Below are 22,234 nucleotides of genomic sequence, written 5' to 3'. Positions count from 1 at the left end.
ATAAGCTGGTTTATATAATCATTTTCAAACTGTGACGTAGTGTCCTCTGCTGGTGGTCTCCGGCTGTTATAATTTGGTGCATGATATTGGAAGAATTCCAGACCACTAAGAGTCAAAACCAATTACTATGAGCATCAACTACTTGATGTCTAATTTATGTGATAGAGAAAAAAATTTAAGAGGGACAGGGATTCCATAATACTGGAGGGGAAACGTGTTTGCAAAACTTATTTTATTCCAGACTGAGTAGGGAGATGTACAGAAACAACTGTATAGGTAATGGTTATTACATATTTGTTTCTACACCACTGATATTCTTTGCCATTAAGGCAGTATAATCTACTTCCACTCATGCCTATGCAGCTCTGATTAATTTTGTGAAATCTACACACGTATCTGAATCACAGTACAATAGTAGTATGCAATACCTTTAAGATGAATACTGTTTTGAAGAAAGTTAAACCACTGGTTTCCCTCTGTGTTAGGTGGAGATACAAGGTCATCATCCTCATCTTTCAAGTACTGGAAGAAATGATAACTCCATACAGTAAACATTTAAAAACATGATCATTATGACACATTCACCAAAGGACTGTGTTGAAGGAATATGTGCCATTATATCTTCACTTAAGTGAATTCATTTTTAAATGAATAATCCAAGTTTCAGGCCCTCTTCCCAGATCTTTGGAAAATACTTTATTGCCCATTCTAAATCAGGTTATAAACAGTTTACTCAAAATGCAAAACAAGATGGAACATATTAAAGATAGAGAAATGTTTATAACTTTGAAACACTAATTCTAGATACCAATACTTGACTTGATTCCTTCATCACTAGTTTCAAGTGCCTCAATCCCCTGGCTTTTTTTTTAAAATAAGCCACACAAACTAGGAAGATAGTTTATAAGACATTAAGATGATTAATTTTAATTCAAATTTCCATATTCAGGTAGGTAAAATAATGTCCTCCACTCTTAACAGCTGTGTGTGCGCTGAGCAGCAGGAAGAGAGTTAGAAAGAGTGAAGTTTAGTAAACACATAATCTTAATACTGCAGCCTTTGTTTTCCTGTCCCTCTCCCCACTGAGATTTCACCCATACATCTTGTTGCTCTTATCTCAATATACAACCTGATACTTTACCTGACCAACTCTTTCTACATTGAAGTATTTTCCTTTACGATTGTACAGCTCTGGTGCCTGAAGTAAAGATAAAACGAATTTTAAAACACAAAATGCTAACTTGACAATACTTGAGATAAAGGGAATTAGATGATTTTTCATTTAGACACACTTTAATAAAAACAGATTTAAATTTAACCAGCTTTTTCAGTTCAGTTGTCTGAAGCAAGACAGAACTAGGATGCATGCATAAAGCATTCGGTAAAGTAAAATATGATACCTCATTGAAATGTTCAGTAAGAAAATCAGCAACAAATGTGATATCCTTTTGAGTCATCTAATGGAAATAAAAAGGAGAAGATCATAAAATAACTATAATTCAAACATTTAAAGAATGTAATGGGTGACCATACCAGAGCACTAAGTGTTGCGGGGAGAGAAGTGGAAAAATTACAAGAGGTTCATAAGAACAACAAGAAGGCAAAGTTGGGGACTCTGGTTACCATTTCAGATGTGTCTACACAAATGCAAAGAGTATGGGAAATAAAACAGGAAGAACTGAAACTATTAGTTCATATACTGAATTACTCAACTGGCATCACAGAGACCTGGTGTGATAAATGGCTTAACCAGAGCATTAGTACAGATAAGTACCGTTTGCTCAGGAAGGGAACACAGGAACAAAATTAGCTATACCCTGCAACAGACATAAAAGGCTATCCAGAAGTTTCTATACATACAGTAGAAGAACAGTTCCATAGGACATTTTCAAACAACCAGAAAAACATAACCTAGATGAAATTATAAGGTGGGTATATGTACAACTGTTTGAAAGGCTGTAAATAAAGATCAGTTAACAGTGAGTTGCTATCTAATGGGGGGTGGGACTTACTTGGTGAGGTCTCCTAGTGGTCCATCCTAGGCTTGATCCTATTCAATATTTTCATTAATTACTTACATAATGGAGTTTGCTTATAAAATGTAAAGATGGCAGTAATCTAAGAGGAATTAAGCACTTCAGAAGACAGGATTAGAATTCAAAACCTTGACTAATTAGGAGAATTTATCTGATATCAAGATGAAATTCAATAAAGACAAAGGCAAAGTACTAGAATAAAAATTAAATGCGAACTACAAAATGGGGAATAACTTGCTGGGCAACAGCACAGGGGAAAAGGATCTGGGGATTACATTGGATCACAAACTGAACGAGCTGGTAATGAGATGTCCTTCCTAAAAAGGGAAATGTTCTATGGTCTATAAACAGGTATGTCATATGTAATGCATGGAACATAATTATCCCACTCAACTGAGCACTAGCAAGGCCTCTGTTGGGAGTACTGTGTCCACCTCTGTACACCATTCTGTAAGAAAGATACGGAGAGACTGGAAAGAGTCCCAATGAGAGTTACAAAAATTATTTAAAAAGGTTTAGAAACAATAGCTTGTGAGGAAAAGTCAAAAAATGAGTGGGTTTAGTATTAAAAATCAAAGACTGAGGGGTAAAGCTTATAAACATCTTCAAATACGTCAACATTGTTACAAAGTGAACAAGTGTTCTCCATGTGTACTGAAGATAAGACAAGAAAATAACGGGCTTAGTCTGATCAGATACATTAGGGAAAAATTAATTACATGTAAAGTTAAGCACTTGAACAGGCTTCCAAAGGACGTTGTGGAATCCTCACCAGCGGAGAGTTTGAAAAACAGTTTTGACAAACTTGTCAGGAATGACCCGAGCATACTTGCTCCTGCCTCAGTGAATGGGACTGGAATAGACGAACTCTCAAAGTCCCTTCCAGCCCTATTTCTATGTTTCTATTCAAAAAATCTTAATAGCAGCTGCGCAGAAATTTTGCTAGTGAAGAACACTGGGAAGCAAAAATTTTCTTCAGAACGAAGTGAAATCAAACACAACATTTCACATTAATCATTGGGGAAAAAAAATTAGTTTATATCCAGAGCAACATAAGCACTCTTGAGTGGAAGTAGATACTCCACTCATTGCCAAGTTGCCCACAGGAGAGAGAAGCAAGGAATAAGCCTCCTTCAAAAGGTGCAAACATCCCCTATGCAGCCTGCTCACTAAAACAGTGAGCACACGCTGGTTACCCAACTTCAAAGAGAAAAGCGAAAATATTTTTTATAAAGTAAGACATAAGATGACCGCACTACACCAGATTATGGGCATTTAATGCCCATAGTTTCACGTTAACTATTTCAAAAGGCTGGCATGGACAGCATTATTCTTTGAAGGTAAAGTTTTATTTATTTATTTATTTCAAAGAAACAACTTGAATGATTGGGTAGTGTTCCTAATTGCATCATACCACTGGCTACCCTCCGAATTAGATCAGACATAGCAATATTATAAAAGCATATACTAGAAAGAAGTTATGGCTACCTTATTCAACTCTGGAAGAACATGATCTTCGGACATCCTCAGCATGGCTGGGAAAAAATGATAAGAGCAAAAATATCGTTTTTCTAAAACACTTCAAATTTTCCTAACGTAACATACTGAAATACAGATAGAGCAGTTTATTCTTTAGAGTATTGACTAGCTCAAGGGACAAGGAATTAAGATTCTTAGATCTGATTTATTAGTATGATTCAGTACTAACTTAGATTTTGAAATTAAGGGAGAAAATGATTCCTCAGATTAAGTGAGTGCTCTTCATTTACAAGAGCCAAGAGCTATCACTGTTAATATACAGGAGATAAACTGTAGCCAGAGATTTCTCTCCCCATCTCCCAAGGAAAAAGGGTTACTTTAACTTGTATGAATTTCTAGGATGGCAATAAAGAGAAAATCAGAACACTAGCTCCACAACTATCAATCTATTTTTGGCAATATCTCAATATTTAAATAAAATACTGGCTTCTTTCATAATCTAATTTCTTTCTTAGAAAGCCATCAAGGAGCTTATAACACGGTAACAACATTTGTTAAAAGTCAATTGCAAAGATTAACTCATGACGCAAATATTTTTACACTAATTCTAATATTCTATAATAATGCCAAAGTGAATAATTAAAAGATAAAGTGGATATAAAATACTCAGAATATAGTTAAACTTACCCACATACAGCCACCGGAAAAATGCTTTGAAGTTTTTCATACTACTGTCTATAACTCTGTATAGAAAAAGAAAATTGGTGAAACACTGGATCTAGACAAATGCCACAAGATCCCAGTTTAAGCATGAGTTCTAACTGTATTATAGTTGGTGACGTTAGCAGTACCTTTTAAGCTGGCATTACACATCACACTGCTTTCAATTGCTTATAACTTTACCAAACAAACTGTTTGAGCTGAACTTCTCCATGTTAGGATGTCTCCCTCAGACTGAATTGTTTTGGAAAATTTCAGCCAAATGGGTTCACTCCTTTTGGTGAGTAAGGGTAGGAAAAATGCACTTCCCGGGTTAAAAGATGTTTCTGACTTTTTCTTTGATATGCTGCAGCACTTCCACCTTTTGCAGCAGGGACTTAACATTCAGAAAGAAAGCAGATACTTGTGCCAAGGGTGTTTCTTTTGCCATCCACATAGGAAATACCCAATATTTTTGCCAAACTGTTGGGGGTGGGGGCGGAAGAGGGGAAGGGGAGGGACAATAGCTCATGAATGGCAGCGGGGGTGGGAATCAATTATTTAAAAAATATGGAATCAGATATTTTCATTTAAGTCATTTATATAAATGAAGTACTGAATTTCTCTTTTAAAAACAAAAATTACAATTAAATTTCCCCACAATATGCCAGGCGTACAACTACAGACTCACAAAAATAAATTAGTGGCTCAATTTGTCCATCCTATTCACTAATTTTTGCCTCTTGAAAGTTCTGGTCTTTCAATTTTGGTTTCTCAGCAGAATAAAAAGTATCATGTGCAAAGAAAGACACAAGCAAGATAGTTTTTGTTCTGTGCTTAACTGATGATGGACCTTCGCCAGGCATGACAGAGGAGGCAGACAAAACACTGCCCTAAGACAGAGAGACAACATATAGGGAAGGACAGAGGCAGCATAGAAAGGAACAGTGGAGTGGACCAGAAAGAAAAGAGGGAAAACATTCAGCACACACACAGCCACAGAAAAAGTCATGGATTTTGCCATGATAGAGACCCTATCAGTGAGTATTTTATTCCCTGTGTGAAAAAAGGAAAATATGTCAAGAGTAAGCAGTGCAAAAAGAGGAGGCAGGGTCTAGTTGTAAGAAGGAAACATTGTAAGGGAAGCTGCCTACCGGGAGATGAATATGTGGATATGGCTGAGTGGATCAACTGGTTAGTAACAAATAATTCACTTGGCAATGCATCATTCTTCAAGACTCTGCCTTTTAGTACAAGGGTGATTTGACAAGTAAATTCCCACACTGTTTGCTGTGCTGGATGATGTTGGAAAAAAACAATCTTAGCTAATCCTTATGGGATTGTTTAATTAGTTAACTAAGTTTAGAATCTGTTGTACACAATACAGAGAGCTGTAGTAAGAGAAATCTAGAGTTGCCAGTTGCCACAGAGTGTCATTTTCTTGTTCTATATCTCGTGTCCCTTATTTTGGAACATTATGGCCACAGACCATAATGGGGATGTTACAAGTCTATTCCTGATTTTATTGCAGCATAACTCAGCTTCTCCAAGAGAACTCCATTCTATACTATTTTCTCAAAGAAGTGCCAGTGAGTTCAGTGGAGCTTACTCCACAATGAAGTGCACTCTAAGAACAGTCAATCTTAGTTTTTTTGGTAACCTGATTTAAATCAGTGATTAAATTGCCTTGATTCACAACAATCAGCCACACTCACAAATGTGCAATAGAGACTTGGTAGGCCCTAACACCAAAAATTTCTGAAGAGTCCATCCTCACTGAGCATGCTCCATTCTTCAAAGTTCCTGAAGATGACAGGACTGTGCACATTATCCCTACAGAGACAGTGGAATACAATCCCTTCAGTCCAGGCCTACAGGGTTAAAGTTAGGTTTTGGTTTTTGTTTTTCTGCCATTGCTGTTCCTAACTACTCAGAGCCAGGTAATGGAGCAGAGAGCAGGAAAATCTGTCTCTCAATACTCTCAAAAATCTTCATATTAACAACTGAACAGTGTGGAGGGTGAAGCCATTTGATACAAACGCTACGCCTGGGGGGTGTCTGTGCCACTGCAATCATGCAGAATTCATTTCCCCTGTAGAGTTCTTTGCTTCCCTACAGACAAAAATGTCTGTCATGCAAGTGAAGAGAACCTGCACGACTAGTCAAGCACCTCTCTCTAGCAGTGCAGGTATATCACTTCAGGCACCCAGAGCAGCTGGCAGAGAAGTAAACCTCCACAGGGCTGAAGATACCCAAGCTGGTGGTTCCCACCCTCAACTGTGATCAGCTGCTAGACCCAGCCGAACTGGAGGTTGGGGGAGGATGAGTTTCCTTTGCAGTGAGTGACTGGGTCAAACTCACTCCAGCTGCTAGATAATAGGAAATGCCAGAACAAAGGTGGCCTATGCAAACTTAATTCATCCTCTCGTACCTGTATACTATGATACGGTCTCCAAATACATGACCAGATTCTATTTTTTCCAAAGGATCCCAGTGTCTACAAAATTGATACTCGTGCTGTGGAATGAAGTGGCTTAACTGTACCAGTTAGACCACTACTTTTCCTATGATCTATTTTGGTTGCCCTATTATCACTCCAATAACTCAATTAATCATTTCATTTTTTTTCCAGAAGGTGCTAAGACAGTTGCTGCAGTGGATTTTCATTATACATAAAATGACACTGACGATTTGTCTAGCATTTAGTTCAGTTACACATTACATTCCTATATTTTAAAATAAAATTGTGTTTGAATTCTCCAAATAAATACTTACTGTAGAAGCTCATTTGCCTTCAAGATAAATGAGCCCACTGCAGTAATAGCATCTGCAAAGAGAACAACAATTTTTAGTTTTCAAAATTAACACTATTGTAATAAAATAGTGAGCCAAATACTATACCTTCAATTCCTGCTGCATCTAGTCCAAGAGACTCATATTTTTGTTTCCATGATGCCATGCCTTTCAGCTCACTCAAATGATACAACAATGCCTCAGAGCCACTATTACAGAAAAGCACAATTTATCAATCACGTGCAGACTCGTCGTTTAACTGACAAACATTTTATATATAAATAATTGCTCTCTCTTATTTCTCATCCTTACTTCATAAATTTATTTCAAATATACTTTGTCCAAAAGTATTATCTACTGCTTTTTAATCACAGCCCCCAGCTCCTACACATCAGTTACAGGACACTTCCTGAAGAGTGATAAACTTTTCTATCAATCAGTTATAACAATCGAATATTTCTTCCCTCAATGAGCTAAAAATTAACATTCAAATTACATGTTATAGTTTTCTGATGTCAAAAAGACTAAAGCTCTACATTACCATGACAAGATGTGATGATGTTTTAGTTGGGCTCAGTTGCTTTTAAACTAATAATTACCAAAAATGTTATTTCTAATTCATTAGGTGTTACATAACATACCTCTGTAAGTGACTTATAACTAATTTTTGTATACTGGAGTACGAAGACTCTATGGACTGACCAAGCTTTTTTAAACCCTGATAGAAAAGAGACATGCTTCATTACAGTATATTAATAGGGCAGTTATAAAAGATAGTGAAACAGACCATTTTAAATAACAGTAAACAGCACCATACCTTTACAGTTAGCTGGTTCATTAAAAGTGCTTGAAGTTCAAGGCTAAGTGACAAAAATTAAAATAAATGTTTTCTTTTAATCTGAATGTGCCTTTAAAACTTGAAACTGAAATATAAAAACCCACAAAGCACCTACCTTGCTTTGCCCCACAAGAGCAGCTGCATAAACTCATCCTGTACAGAAGTGGTTGTGTTCTTTTCCTGTTAAAGAAAGATTACTAAAATAAACTGATGACTTTTATTTAATTAGTAATTTACAATATTAGAATTCTAAATACCTCATTTTAAATACCGAGAAACAAAATACAGAAAGAATACCTTCTCGGTATTCAGAGATCACTGGAAATTCAACAGTTAAAATAGGAAAAAATGTTCACTACTTTCACATTATTTCATTAATGATCACAGTTTTGAACATTATTTTTAATAACTCACAATCTGTTACCAAACTATTTTTTTTAAATTTGTGTGTTACATACTTGCAAATACTACAACACTTAAGCCACCTCAACAGCATCTCATTGAGAGCTTCCTTGTACACATACTACTATTTTTTTTTCCTTCTTCATGCAAAGTCAATTGAGATGAACTGGTCTGCAGTTACTGGAGTGCATTAATTATGATAATTGTAATCTGGGTGAGGAAATTTGCTTGTTAAAAAAAGTTGAACTGTGCCCACTCACAAATTAGGAAGGTCAATGTTTTGCTCAATTATGTTAGTGGGCATCCATCCTTCCTGCATGAATATGAATCTGTTTAAAAAATGAAATCTACAATATTCAATTGGTATATCAACACTGGGGTAGAAAGTCACAGAATACTACTACTAAACCCTCAACGCTGCTTTCTCAACTTCAAAGCAGTTGGTAAACATTAATTCCTCCAACTTGCCTCTGAATTTACAGAGACCAATATTCTGTGATAGCTGTTCAGTACACATAAAAGAAACAGAACTGACACATAAGTAAGAACACTACTAATTCTCTGCTTTCCCCAAATAATTGCTCGTACCACAATACCTGTACGAATTTGGTTAGACGTGAGTCCATCTGCATTAATATTTCTTCCCATGCTTCACACATACATGTCAATGATAACTTTATATACTGCAATGCAAATTACAATTAGTGCAGTGAATTTTTAAAATTCAGACTAAACATAAGATTCTTACGAAATCATATCTTCTAAAGCTATACTCTATATTAACTTCAAAATCAATTTAAATCCCTAAAGCAAGCCAGTGTTTTATACTAACAGGGTTTAAAAAAGCCAACACCTATAATAACTGTGTATTAAAAAGAAATCATAACAAAAATGTACCTGTAGGAGAGTTGAAATATGAGTAAATTTCCTGGCCATTCGTGTTACCTCAGGTAAGTAAACTGATAGTAGACTGGTGTCCAGCTGTAATATGCAAAGCAATCAACAGTTATAATCAAATGGATGGTCTTTTTATTTTCTGTAAAAATAGACTTCATTACATGAATTAAAGAAAAAGCTTCACAAAACTTGTCCATTCTCCATTTCAATTTTTCCTTCTTTTAAATTCAATAGATCAAATGACTGTTCAGATCACTTGGAAAGGAGACTTTTCCTGAAGATATCTTTGCAAATCTTTGTTATATATCTTACAAAATTTATATTAGGGGTTTTTTGTGTCTGTGCTTTGTCTGGAATAAAGGCACATGTGGCTACATCTACACTAGAGAGTTCTGTAGACAAAACTGGGGTTTTGTCAACAAAACTTGCAGAGGATCTACATACAAAATACATTTTGTCAACAGAAATTGTCAACAAACAAGCTGCGTAGACACTCTGGGGGCCCTTTTGTTGACAGAGTAGATCAAAAGATCAATCCACTTTTATGTATAGACATGATCTGTCAACAGAAGTTTTGTCAGAACATCTCTTCTGACCATAACTTCTATAGACAGATGCTTCTAGTGTAAACTTAGCCACAGAGTTACTAAGGTCTTAAATGTAGTATTGTTAACCCGTCTTCATAAAGGCAGGCCTGGGAATCTGAGTCACTATATTTGTGACTAGTAAAACTGTTTAATTGTTAGGTTGGCAGAAAGAAGACAGTATATTAAAAGGCTTTAGACTATAGCTGATGTTCAGAAAAATTTAAACACTCCAGAGCTTCAGCACTGTCAACCACATAAGAATTTGAATCAACATAAAGAATATAGAAAAATTACATATGACATGAACTTCAGAGAAGGTGAAAATAGTATTTTTCCCTCCACTATGTAAACAGAAATCAGGGAAATATATTATAATTGTTTGACATGAGAAGCAAAATTATAATAGCTTTAGAAAATCCCACTATTTTGCTCTTGCAATCTCCATTTTACTCACCAGGAAATACATTATCTCTGGTTCACTGTCTGGAGAAACTTGCACCTCAGTAATGACTGACAGTGATTTCAAATCACTAGACAAGCATAGTCCCAGGCAAGAACCTACCACCTGAAAGAGTCCAATGTAAAGGTACTAAAGTACTTCATTTTCTCAGTAGTCCAGTAGGTACACATACACATAATACACAAGCTTATTAAATGATGAACTAAATACATGCTTTTATTTTAAACAAACTGTACTCTATTTTTCTGTAAATATCAACTGAAAAGAGAAACAAAAGCTTCACCTGAATATGTTCTTACTATTTAGTTTTGGATGATGTGTATTAAATTACAGACCTTGCTTCAAATGATACAGAATTTGAACTTTTACTAACAAAATACTAATTAAAACTCAAAATAAAAACCACACAACTATTGTTCCTTGGGTTTTAAGCATAGTAACACTGAAGTGTTGAAGCTGCAGTCCTTCAGATGCGCAAAGATGATGTACAAACAGTATTTAACTAGTAACGTTTATTTTACAAGAAGAAATTACATGGAAGAGTAAAATTAAAAACTAATAAACAACCCCACACTTACCCCTGTTACTGTAGCAATCTTGTACATTCCATAAGCATAAAACTCAATGAATCCAGAACTGCCTCCAAGGACAAGTGCATTTAGCCTAATAACAGAGAAGGCGTGGAAATTACTAAGTGACTTTCTCTCAGTTGGAGAAAACCATTTTTTTTTTGTGAAAAATCACAAACAACCTGTAACTCACTAGTTGGCTATTTCTATTTCATATGAATACTTATTCTTAGAATTTAGCATTTAAAAAGTCATCTTCACACTCTCATGTTGACGACCAGCAATATATAGTTAACTTTAAAATAAGATAAAAATTTCAAATACAACATTAAAATATTGTTTAAATGGTAAAATTAAGAGTTCTAAAAGTTACTAGCTCCGATGCCACTAATGCAGATATACTAGTAAGGCTGCACCAAATTCATGGTCCATTTTGGTCAATTTCTTGGTCATAAAATTTTAAAAATGGTAAATTTAATCATTCCAGATATTTAAATCTGAAATTTCACAGTAATGTAACAGTAGGGTCCTGATCCAAAAAGGAGTTGTGAGTGGGCTGTGATATTACTACCCTCCTTTCTATGCAGTTTCTGGAGGCAGCACTGCCTTCAGAGCTGGTCAGGAATCCAGCATTGAACCAGTGCAAAAGTAAAGATAGTATGCTATGGTACTGCTACCAGCAGGGTGCTGCCTCAAGAGCTGGGCACATGGGCAGCATTACAATCACATGGCGCAGCAGTAAGGATGGCAATACTGTGACACTGTAAAATAACCATTCGACTCCCTTCTGGGTCAGGACTTCCAACTGTAGAAATGCTGATCTCCCCTATGATATCTGTACAGTATAACATAAAAGCACACAAAAAACACCCAGATTTCATGGGCTTGTGACACATTTTGCATGGCTGTGCATTTGGCAGAGTGCTATATAGCAGATGCCAGCTGATTTATCCAGCCTTGATCAGGTCCTTAAATTTTTGTGGGGGGGGCCCCTCAGGCAGAAGTAATATGAAAATGTGCATGCTTTATTTAAACTACTGCATTTTTGAAAAATGTCTTATTTTTGTAAAGTTAATTTTTGTTGTTTTGGGTTTCTTAACACATGGGATTGTAGCACTTTTTTTAAAATAATGGAAATCCCATTTTAAAAAGTTTAAGTATTTTTTCTTCATCCCTATAAATTCTATTTGCTAGGTTTTAACATAAGGCCTATAATCAATTTGGCTTCCAATAACATCTCATTTTCAAACCTTAAGCATTATTTTAGTTGTGCCAAAACAGAATACAACTTCAATTTTTTTTCATTTTCTCTCTTTTCTGTAAAGTTCATTGATAAACAATCCTGCTCCTGGTTCATCCTATTTTTCTGGCTCATCTTGGTTCAGTTTCTTTCAAGATTCACTCAGTTATGCCAATTTTGAGGAATGTATTTGATTTGGTCTCTTTTCTGTTTGGTTTTATGACAAGCAATTGCCTTCCAGTTACATCTTGTTCTCTGGCACAACCAAACACTTACATTAGTTCAAGTTACGCTAAGAAAAAACTGTATATCAAATTACATGGTCCCATCTTTTTCAGGAGTTTGTAATCAGACAAACTCTCAAATACACAGTATATGCGATGAGAGAACATGATTTATACACACACACACACACACACACACACACACACACACACTAATTAGTAATCTTCCTTCTAAAGAGTAGACAATATATTTTATTCTTATGTTGAACTAATTTATCACTAATCTCACTCACAATATGTCACATAGGCTACGTCTACACTAGCCCAAAACGTTGAAATGGCCACGCAAATGGCCATTTCGAAGTTTACTAACGAAGCACTTAAATACATATGCAGTGCCTCATTAGAATGCCGGCAGCCGCAGCACTTCAAAATTCACGCGGCTCGCTGCCGCACAGCTCCTTTTCGAAAGTACCTTGGAAACTTTGAAATCCCCTTACTCCTACCTGCTGTTAGGAATAAGAGGATTTCGAAGTTGGCGGGGTCCTTTCGAAAAGGACCCCCGTTTGGACAAGCCACGCGGCGACGAGCTGCGTCAATTTCGAAGTGCCACGGCTGCTGGCATTCTAATGAGGCACTGAATATGTATTTCAGCACTTCATTAGTAAACTTCGAAATGGCCATTTGCATGGCCATTTCGAAGTTTTGGGCTAGTGTAGACACAGCCATACTGTCACCAAATGACATTGCCCCACTCAATGAAAATTGAACACAAATGTAGCATCTGAGAACAAGTACTAATGACAATAGCAACAGAGAGGGAACCTCATCTGGTGGGCAGGGCATTGGACTGGGCCTGAAAGACTAGCATTTTATTCCTGACGGTAATACTACCTTGCATTGTAACCTTGGACAACCCACTTCATCTTTCTGTGCCTACGCTTCCTCTCCTTTGTCTATCTATCTGTACTGTACATTCTTTGGGATACAGAATCTATGATGGAGCTGAATCTGACCCCTTTAATTTAATTTCAATAAGCATTTTCCATATTTCCAAGTGCTTTCAGACCCTGCTGAAGTAACAAACAAAACATTCCCTGAAAAAAAATAGGACAAAGATTTTTTTTTCCCCTGATTATAAGATGGGGAGGAGGAAGCTGCATTTAGCTATTTTTAAGCACTGATGGTTTGTTTGGTAATGTATTTCTCTAGTCTTAAATCCAAACTGCAAATGGGGGAGATAAAAGGAAAATGTCCAAGAATCCCTATCACTTTTTTTTTAAATGAAAAAGGCTTAACTGAAAGTGACTACAATTACAGTGTCAATGAGACAAAGGACTTTTATATTTATGCTTAATTTTTATAAACCAGGTCTTTTTTGTTGGAAGACTCTTTGGAGGAATGGAGAATTAGCTGAACTACGGCATCACAAAAAATTTAAATGTGATCAGAGAGTGGGATTCTTTGTCAAACAACAGAAAATTTTGCTTTTGCAGAATACTTAAATAATCCAATAATAAGATGATTAAAAGAATGCTCTTTGTCAAATATTCATCCAACTCTCCCTCTCCTTCACTTGAGGGGTGACAAAGATCCTGCTTCATTTCCATATTGCTTCAACAAGTCCTCCAGACAAAAAGGAGGACTTGATTCTACCAAATCCTTCTTTACACTTTATGATCCACAAGAGACTTTCCCATCTCCCCTTTTATAGGACCCCATTAAGGAAAAAAGTTATGAATTATTTTATATCCAAACTCGCCACTACTTCACGGATTTCAAAGAACAATATTTACCTTATATCTCCCAAAAGCTTCATAATCTCATCTGATTTTTCTTCACTAAAAAAATTGAAAACAAGATTATCGTAACCCATATACAATCCTAAACATTATTGCAAAAAGACACATGGTGTCATCAGTTCTTACCTGAAGATTTTTGCAGTGGTACTGTAGCTAAATTGAAGTAAAAATAAAAGTTTGAGAAATAAGTGTCTTCAATAAAAATGTCTTCTCATTTACTTCAGAACAGTTTGTGTACTATTAAAGAACCCATAGAAGGACAACAGATGAGAAAGCAAGCTGCTTAGGCCTTTCAATTTAACACCTACTTTTTTGGCAATGCAGGTAATTTAGGTAGGAGAAGATTTGACTCATCCTCAGCATCATAAAATGAAGTGAGAACACTGAAAAAGAAGAAATGATTATGAATCTCTATCCCTTTTCTGCCAGAATTTAAAAAATTGTAATATATTGCCTATAAATGTCAGGTAGTAATTTGGACTTAACATATCACGTAGATATTTAAGAGTTACTAGTCTCACACTATATTTTTGTCTTCTAAATACATACTTTTAAAAATATAATCATGTCAATACAAGATGGCTAGTGAGCAATTTTTTTGTTTTTATATCCTTTCCTCTTGACTTAATGTTTCCCACACAGAAAGGGGAAGAACAAGTTTATATTTGCTCGCTCAATGGTTTGTCTCTCAAATCTTCCACCGTTATTAATTACTTGTATTACACTCACACGTAGGGGACCTGATCATGTACAACACACACACGTATACACACACATCCTGTGCCTCATAAAGTTTTAAATACTTCCTAGTGTAAGTCTACGGATCAGATCCAAATTCCACTGAAGTCACAGAAAGACGACTCAGTCTAAAACAAAGCCTTACTTACAACCTCTTTTCAGGTTAACGTATATTCACAGACATCAAGTATATTATGTGTTTCTGATAGAAACATGAGGTTGTGTTTAAAATTACATATTGTATTATAAAGGAGACACTCAGGAAATTCATTGTGTATTCTGCAGGAAGTTACTTAAGGAGACGCTTAGAGACCTACAAAGCCGCAGATGTAGATGCAGATATCCAAAGTTTTTTTTGCAGCTACACCTGTGGATACAGATACTAATTTTGTATCCAGAACCCTACAAATCTGCTTGCTTCTACAGGAATCCGCCTCCGTGGATGCAGAAATCTACAGATCATCTTTGCAGCTGCAGATACTGATACCAAATTTGTATGCCTGCAACACTTCAAAGATGTTGAGTGTAGAAAACAGGCCAGGAGGGCATTAATCTTTGGTTAAAAGATATTTCCAGCTTAATGTTTCCTTGCTGGTTCAGGGTTTATGTTGGAGGGATTGGGTACCTAGGAACTTAACTAGTCTTAATAAGTTTTAAACATTTTGTTTTGTGGAGTTTTGGGGGTTGGAGAAGTGGGGGGTTAATATAACCAGTGAAGAAGAGCTTGCGAAGACACAGAAATCCCTTATGGCATGTGGCACTTTGGAGGGCATGTATCAGATCTGTGCAAATGTTATAAAGTGAAGAGAAGCAAAATTTATGACTAATGACACACAACTAGCAGGCACTGGGAGTACTTTGGAGTCCTGAGATATGAACATAATGAAGAACAGCACTTCCAATAGCTCTGGGTCTTCCTGAATGTTTAAAAATATACCAAACATTAAAATTCTTGAAAATGTGGATAAAATATTTTATCACCCTTCATTGTCCCAGCACATTACAACCATAGGCTTGATATTGATAAAGAGAAGCAATTATGCAAGGCAGCATTAGTTCACAAATAAATAAGCTATAATAAACTATAAATTAATAAATAGAAACAAAAATATTAAGTGTTCTTGTTCTTAAAACTAAAACACAAATATCTAATATATAGCACTAGAACTGCATTGTTATCAATGGTGATATAAAAGTCGACACTAGAAAGGAAAAGTGACTAAGATGTGTGACAAAATTACTTGTTTTTGCTCAACTACTATATTCTACTATTTAATTATAAAGTTTCAGAGCTACCTGCTTTCTTCAGTTACTTCCATCCAATGCATGTAAGTAATAGGAGCATCCACTGAGAAAGAGTGTAAGCTTTCAGGTTTTTCTACATCACACAGGATAACACGTTTGGTATCAGCTAGGCCAAAAGCCAAAACTAGAGAAGTAACAGAATAATGTTAAACAGTCCACACACAAAATATTTCAGCTACTTCAAGCATACGACAAACCAGGAAATGTAATGATGCTTCAGTTATTAAATCCAAATACTATATACATTTTCTCCTTTCTTCTATTTGTAGTACTTAAAAACCACATTAATTTCAGTTCTAAATTCAATCAGCATTACTGAAAAGCAGACTTGAAGTCAATCTTTTTATTTTAAGAGAGCATATTGGGTCATACCTGACAAATGACTTTATTCTTCAAAGACACACACATATGTTCAATGTATGTCCGTCCGTGTCTACACGTACCAAAAACGTCAAAGTGGCTATGCTAACAGCCAAATCAAAGAACACTAATGAGGCACTGAAATGAATATTCAGTGCCTCCTTAGCATGCTGCCGGCCATGGCACTTTCAAAGTGCCATGTTCCACTCGCGTGAGGCTCGTCTACATGGGGGTCCTTTTCGAAAGCACACTCCAAACATTGAAATCCTATCTTATCCTTTCAAAGTGCCATGGCTGACAGCAAGATAATGAGGCACTGAATATTCATTTCAGTGCCTCATAAGTATTCTTCAATTTGACCATCAGCAAGGTGATTTCAAAGTTTTTCCATAAGGGCAGATGTAGCCTCCATGTTTAGCTTACTCACAGGAGAAAACATAGCTAAATATGGAATCAAGTCTTGGCAAATTTGGTGCCAAAATGTAATTGAAACAATGTGTTCAATTAGCGAAGATATTTTACCGCAACATAATTCTCAGAGTTTCTCAAGAGCTCATCCCTATTGGATATAAGAACTGACATTAATATTCAATGGGCAACATTTCCATCACATCTTACGTGACTATATTCACCTTTTTGAATTATTTCATCCTCAAAGAATGTTAATTCATAAGGTAATGGGAGATTCTGCTCATATAGAGATCGCTGATTGACATGGAATCTTTGCACTAGCAAAACTTGGAAGTTTCTCCATGAAACTTGAAACATAATATTCCCAAACTTGCATTCAGATTTTAGATTTCACTTGTTACTTGAGTGCCACTATACTCTGGTCATTCTTTATAGATCACGTCATACATCAAAGGGTACCTTTCACTATTATTTTAATAGTACTGCTACATAAAATTAAGCCACTCTTTTCTTAACATATTCTATTGGGTATTTTTTTTTATTCAAGTTATGTGGTGCTACGTTCACTGAACATATCTTTTGTTGATTTCCAACACCATTTTTGTTGCAGCACAAAGCATTATATATTTAAACATTACTTTTGCCATCAGGTCTCCACGCTAGGGCTGTAACTTCTTTCCCTGTGTTTTCATTTGGTGGCAAACTCCAAACTCGCTGAAAGTTTGCAAGTCGGTGAAGTAAAACCTGAAAAATCAGGCAGATTAAATGTAGAAAAATTGAACATCTTCCCCCTTTAACAATATTTTGTAAATCAGCCACTAAAGATGCATTCCTTTTATTAGGCTTAAATCCCACATCCTGAAACTCAAACCTAAAGCTATTCGTATCAAGAAAGTAGTAATTTTACATACACACACAGTTCTTGGGCACACTGTCTACCATGAACACATTAAAAGAGGTTTTCTGTTACGACGAAGTCTACGATCAGTCAATCTGGCTATCTGGAATAATATGGTATTTAAAGAGTCTATCCCATCACAGATAGTAACTGTTCTGTAGAATCATTGCAATTCATCTTCCTCTGCATAGTCCGATTCATCATGAGTTGGCCAAAATGTAGAGTAGTGATTTTCAATTTTTTCCTCCCATTTGTACATTTCCTAAGAAATTCCAAATGGAAGTGGAAGTCTTAGACATAGTATGTGGATCCTCTGAGACCTTGACCACAGGTTGAAATCCACCAGTGTAACAAAAAGGTGTGTTATAAGGGAGAAGGAAAACAAGAATTGAGAGAAAGCATAAAGAGATATTAACAGTCTCCTCTTCTATGGAAGCAAAACCCCAGCCTAGTTATCAGTGGATAACTCTGTCATAAGATCAGAAGCAATATATGGCAAACTGGCACGGGAAGCTGTGAATTTCATTCTCTCAAAAATGAGCTGAGATCTATTACATGTTGTTTCTGCCTCTACACCACTAGCCAGTTGTTGATGCTTTTACAGTTTTAAAATTAGTTTAAATATAAATTAATTTTATACTCTTGCTAAATCACACACAAAACAAGGCACTCTTCTGGAAATTACCATTTACTTAGACTGTTAAAATGGAAGTATAAAGTGAAGCAAAAATTCTTCTATCACAAAGTATTTTTGCCCAATATACTACTCATTATATTGCAAATAAAGGATCACATATATATTTTAAAAAAATCCACATCTGCCATAAATGTAAAGACAATATTCCCTCTCTATCCCCAGCAGCACCTATTGCTCTTTCCGTTCCTTTCAGGAATCTTAACCTGAAATTCTGAACAGGAACACAGAATCCTATAGTGACAGGACAAACATTTAAATATTCTCCTCTTTTCACAACACATTTGAAGAATGTCAAAATTCTGAGAGAACAAAAGCTTTGAAGAAATTCATACTGACAACTGAATGCAAGTAATTTTTAAGAATGCTGGAGAAAAACAGGAGTCTCCCAAGAGACACCAGAGACAGAAGGGACCGGCTCAGACACAGTAAGCTCCAGCAAAGTGCCAGCACTGTTCCACAAACTTCTGCCTTACAGCCACAGTACACCTGGGTCTGTCCTGCACAGATGTTGGCACCTGTGCAATACAGCCAGCACAGGGGGAAGGAACCAATGCCTTGGGAATGCCAGCATGGTAACCCCAGGGCACTTACCAAGTCATTCTCATGGGAAGTTAAAAATCCCTTAATACCTGCCCCAGCTGGAACAGAGATAGCTAGACTGTTCAGCTATATACACTCTTATAAAAGGAGAGGCGTCCACCCCCTACCCCGTCTGGGTCCACGGGGCTGGAGCTGCCAGCAAATCTCCGCGCCCAGCCGGCAACCGGCTCCAGGGCTTCTCGGATTTCCCCAGGTCCCCAGCCCCAGGGGTGCCGGCGGACCTCGGAGCCCCTGCCGGCTCCGTGCCCAAGGGCTACCAGGGTTCTCCTGCCCCGGCCGGGTCCCTGGGGCTGCTAGCGGGGCACCAAGCCCGTGCTGGAGCTGCCGGGGGGCTCCACACCCCTGCCCGCTCCCAGCCCCGAGACTGCCAAGGTTCCCCCGGCCCCCGACGAGTCCCCGGTTTGGGGCTGCCTGGATCCCCTCGGCCCGGCCGGATCTTCGGCGCTGGCGCTGCCGGCGACCTCTCCGCTTGGTAACTGCCACAAAGGGGCGGGCCCCGCTAGCGCGGAGAGACACGCTGTAGTGTGTCAATACTAGCAGCGGAGGGTACCGGGCGAACCCCGCTCCCCGGCACGGCGCTGCCCAGCGGGCCGGGGGAGTTTCTCCCGCGGGAGGAGCGAGCGCAGCCCCGTGCGGTGAGCCCCGGGACACCGCTCACGGAGCGGGCAGGCAACAGGGCCCCGCGCTGCGAGCGGAGAGGGGCTCTCAGACCGGGAATCCCGCTCCCCTCACTGCAGCCCGCCGCCCCAGGCAGTTTCCCTCCGCATCGTTTCCAGCGGGCTGCCAAGCCGGGCCCGCCCGAAGCCCCGGCGCCCGGCCGCCCCTCACCTCCCCCGCTTTGTTGGCCAGGGCGATGAGGTCCCTCTTGGGAGACCAGGCCATGAAGATGATTTCCTGGGGAAGCTGCTTCTCCCCGACCTGCCGGAAGGCAGGCATGGCGGCGGTCCCAGGCCGCTTCCCCGCAGCCCCCGGCCCGGCCCGGCCCAGCTCTCCCGCCTTCCGGGACGGCGCTGGGCTCGGCCCTACGCCGCCGTGCCCCGCCCACCTGGCGGCACGTGTAGCCGCGATAGCGTCTGCGCCTGCGCGTCGGCTTCCGGGGGCTGCTGCTGCTTCTCGGCTGGCCCCCGCTTCTAGCACCTTGGTTCGCGCCAGCGGCCGGCCGCGGCTGTAAGCAGCGCTGAGGGGTGCGGCTCTCTCACTAGCCCCGATGAGCCGCCGGGGTCCTTCTGAAAACCTCTCCAGGACTTGGCGCATCCCGAGGGGCCGCGGGTGCGGCAGTAGGAAGGGGCACTGCAGGTGCCAGGGAAGGCATAGGCTGCCCAAAACCGGGCTGGGCTCGCCGATGCTCCACGCCGCCCGTTAGGTCCCAGCTGCGTGAGGCAGGCGGCTCTCGGCCCGTTGCTGGGTAGAGGGAGCTGGGGGTGTGGGCTGGCAGGAAGTCTTGGGACATGGTGCGGCGCTGGGACCGCCTGGCACTCCAGGGCCAGAGGGGCTGGGGTTGTGCAGCCGGGTGGGAAGGCTGAGGCCGGCGGGGAGGCTTGGGGCCCGGGTTTGGCTGCATGGGCAGAGCCTCAGGCAGAAGGGATGGGGTTTGTTGTTTACCTTCCCCACCTAGGGTTGGCCTTGTGTCCAAGTGTGTGATGGTAGCAGACCAGGTGTCAATTTACACCAAAACCCCTGGCTTCACTCAACACTTACAAACGTATAGCCGAAAATAAGGCCAGTTCGTTTGTATAGGTTGGGGTAAGCAACCCACCAGCACGGGTGCTGGATTTTCATTGGCGCACAAGATGGAAGCTCAGTCCCCCACCCTCCACCACTATTCAGCCAAGAGCTTGCTCAAACCTATGGCACCTGTCGCTTAACAGAGAGCAGGTAATGCTACCAGCCACCGCCTTAGCAGTAAAACTCTGTCTTTATTTATTAATGAAGCTGTTGTAAGTAAGACTATTAGTGACTTTAGAAAGTATCATGGTCACTTGAACCATACATGAAGTTTGAAAGGTCAAATTCTTCCACTCCACCTCAGAAAAACTGCTGACCCCTGGTATTGATCAACATGACTGTCAAAGGTATGAGAATTCATTTGTTGCTTATAGTTTATGAAAACTAATGGAATGTTACATGCATTGTTTTCACTTAGGTACCTTATTAGTGTAATAAATATTTACATTGTATATACCTCTGTTACAACTAAATAACCCATTAATGTAAAAAGAACTTCTGTGTAATCCAAATGAAGAATTTCATCAGGAAAGTATGAATTCTTGCTTTCTGAGGGCAAGTGGTCATTGTATGTGGTGGTTGATGACCAAGGACTCTAAATGCTAATAAAGAGTCAAAACCCATGGGACTCTGTCAGCTTATTTCCTGTGAGAAGAAGCTGGAAATATGAACTCAAAGAAATATCTTTCAGGTCTCTACTAGTTTGGAATTGAATAAAGCAGAATAACTGAAGGAGAAGATGGAGATCCCGGGAACTGTTCTAGTTAGCCAGGAGAGACTGGCAGATCACTCCACCTCTGCCATCATTTGAAATGATAGACTGTGATTCACCTAAACATATTTTTCCTGCTTTAACTTTTCAATAACTTGATTCTTGTTAGCTAATAAAACTTTAATTAGTTCATTGTAGTGTAGGAGCAGATATGTGATAGCCTATAGCTCAGTAACATGCTTAAATCAGTGCCCACAACTGGAACACCACTTGTGCTTATACATAGGAGACTACTGGGGGGCACCAGCTGTGACCATTGCCCCCACATGACTCTTTCCTGCACCACCCCCAACCCAGGGAAAGGCTATCCTTATCACTGATCTTAGCCTGGGACAATCTCTGTGTCTGCCCTAGGCCCTGACTCTTCCCACCCTTGCCCTGATTCCACCCTGATCCACTTCCTCCCTGTCCCCCTGCAGCCTCCTTCCCTGACCCTGTTCCACCCCCCCTCTCTGCTTCTTCCAACTTCTCGTGCACCACTACTCCACTTCTCCCTCCAACCCCCCTCCCCTGAGCAATGCAGCCTGGGAGGACTAAAGAAGATGAGAAGATGTGTTCCTTCAAAGATGGAGTTTACTTTTGAAAAATCCATGTCTTTTTTTTTCCTTTTGAAAATAGGCAAACAAGACCAGATTTGCAGTTCATTTGCATGCCTCTTTCAGAGGAGGACTGTAAGTGTAGACAGCCTAATTGTGTTACCAA

General features: G+C 39.0%; 1 protein-coding gene across 2 annotated transcripts in view; it reads right to left on the bottom strand.

The window, feature by feature from the left end:
* ANAPC4 (anaphase promoting complex subunit 4) overlaps window positions 1-20,042 on the bottom strand; it is a 32,277-nt gene extending 12,235 nt beyond the window's left edge. Inside the window, exons 1-20 of one of the 2 annotated variants that reach the window (XM_074992569.1) lie at window positions 19,864-20,042; window positions 17,479-17,584; window positions 16,061-16,193; window positions 14,335-14,409; window positions 14,153-14,179; window positions 14,021-14,065; window positions 10,770-10,854; window positions 10,186-10,296; window positions 9,145-9,228; window positions 8,844-8,930; window positions 7,961-8,025; window positions 7,825-7,867; window positions 7,649-7,725; window positions 7,116-7,216; window positions 6,990-7,041; window positions 4,203-4,258; window positions 3,525-3,571; window positions 1,401-1,457; window positions 1,142-1,198; window positions 429-522 (exon numbers count right to left, since the gene is read on the bottom strand). In XM_074992569.1, coding sequence (XP_074848670.1) covers window positions 429-522; window positions 1,142-1,198; window positions 1,401-1,457; window positions 3,525-3,571; window positions 4,203-4,258; window positions 6,990-7,041; window positions 7,116-7,216; window positions 7,649-7,725; window positions 7,825-7,867; window positions 7,961-8,025; window positions 8,844-8,930; window positions 9,145-9,228; window positions 10,186-10,296; window positions 10,770-10,854; window positions 14,021-14,065; window positions 14,153-14,179; window positions 14,335-14,409; window positions 16,061-16,193; window positions 17,479-17,584; window positions 19,864-19,971 — 1,510 coding nt within the window. In that variant the 5' untranslated portion in view covers window positions 19,972-20,042. The remainder of the gene's footprint in view (window positions 1-428; window positions 523-1,141; window positions 1,199-1,400; window positions 1,458-3,524; window positions 3,572-4,202; window positions 4,259-6,989; window positions 7,042-7,115; window positions 7,217-7,648; window positions 7,726-7,824; window positions 7,868-7,960; window positions 8,026-8,843; window positions 8,931-9,144; window positions 9,229-10,185; window positions 10,297-10,769; window positions 10,855-14,020; window positions 14,066-14,152; window positions 14,180-14,334; window positions 14,410-16,060; window positions 16,194-17,478; window positions 17,585-19,863) is intronic. The other variant, XM_074992570.1, reaches the window with a different exon arrangement.
* Window positions 20,043-22,234: the final 2,192 nt, after the last annotated feature.

This window comes from Carettochelys insculpta, chromosome 4 (genome assembly GCF_033958435.1).
Source record: "Carettochelys insculpta isolate YL-2023 chromosome 4, ASM3395843v1, whole genome shotgun sequence".
In the NCBI taxonomy this organism is placed as follows: Eukaryota; Metazoa; Chordata; order Testudines; family Carettochelyidae; genus Carettochelys; species Carettochelys insculpta.
Note: the sequence above shows the minus strand (reverse complement) of the source record. Positions and strands in the feature narration are given on the sequence as shown.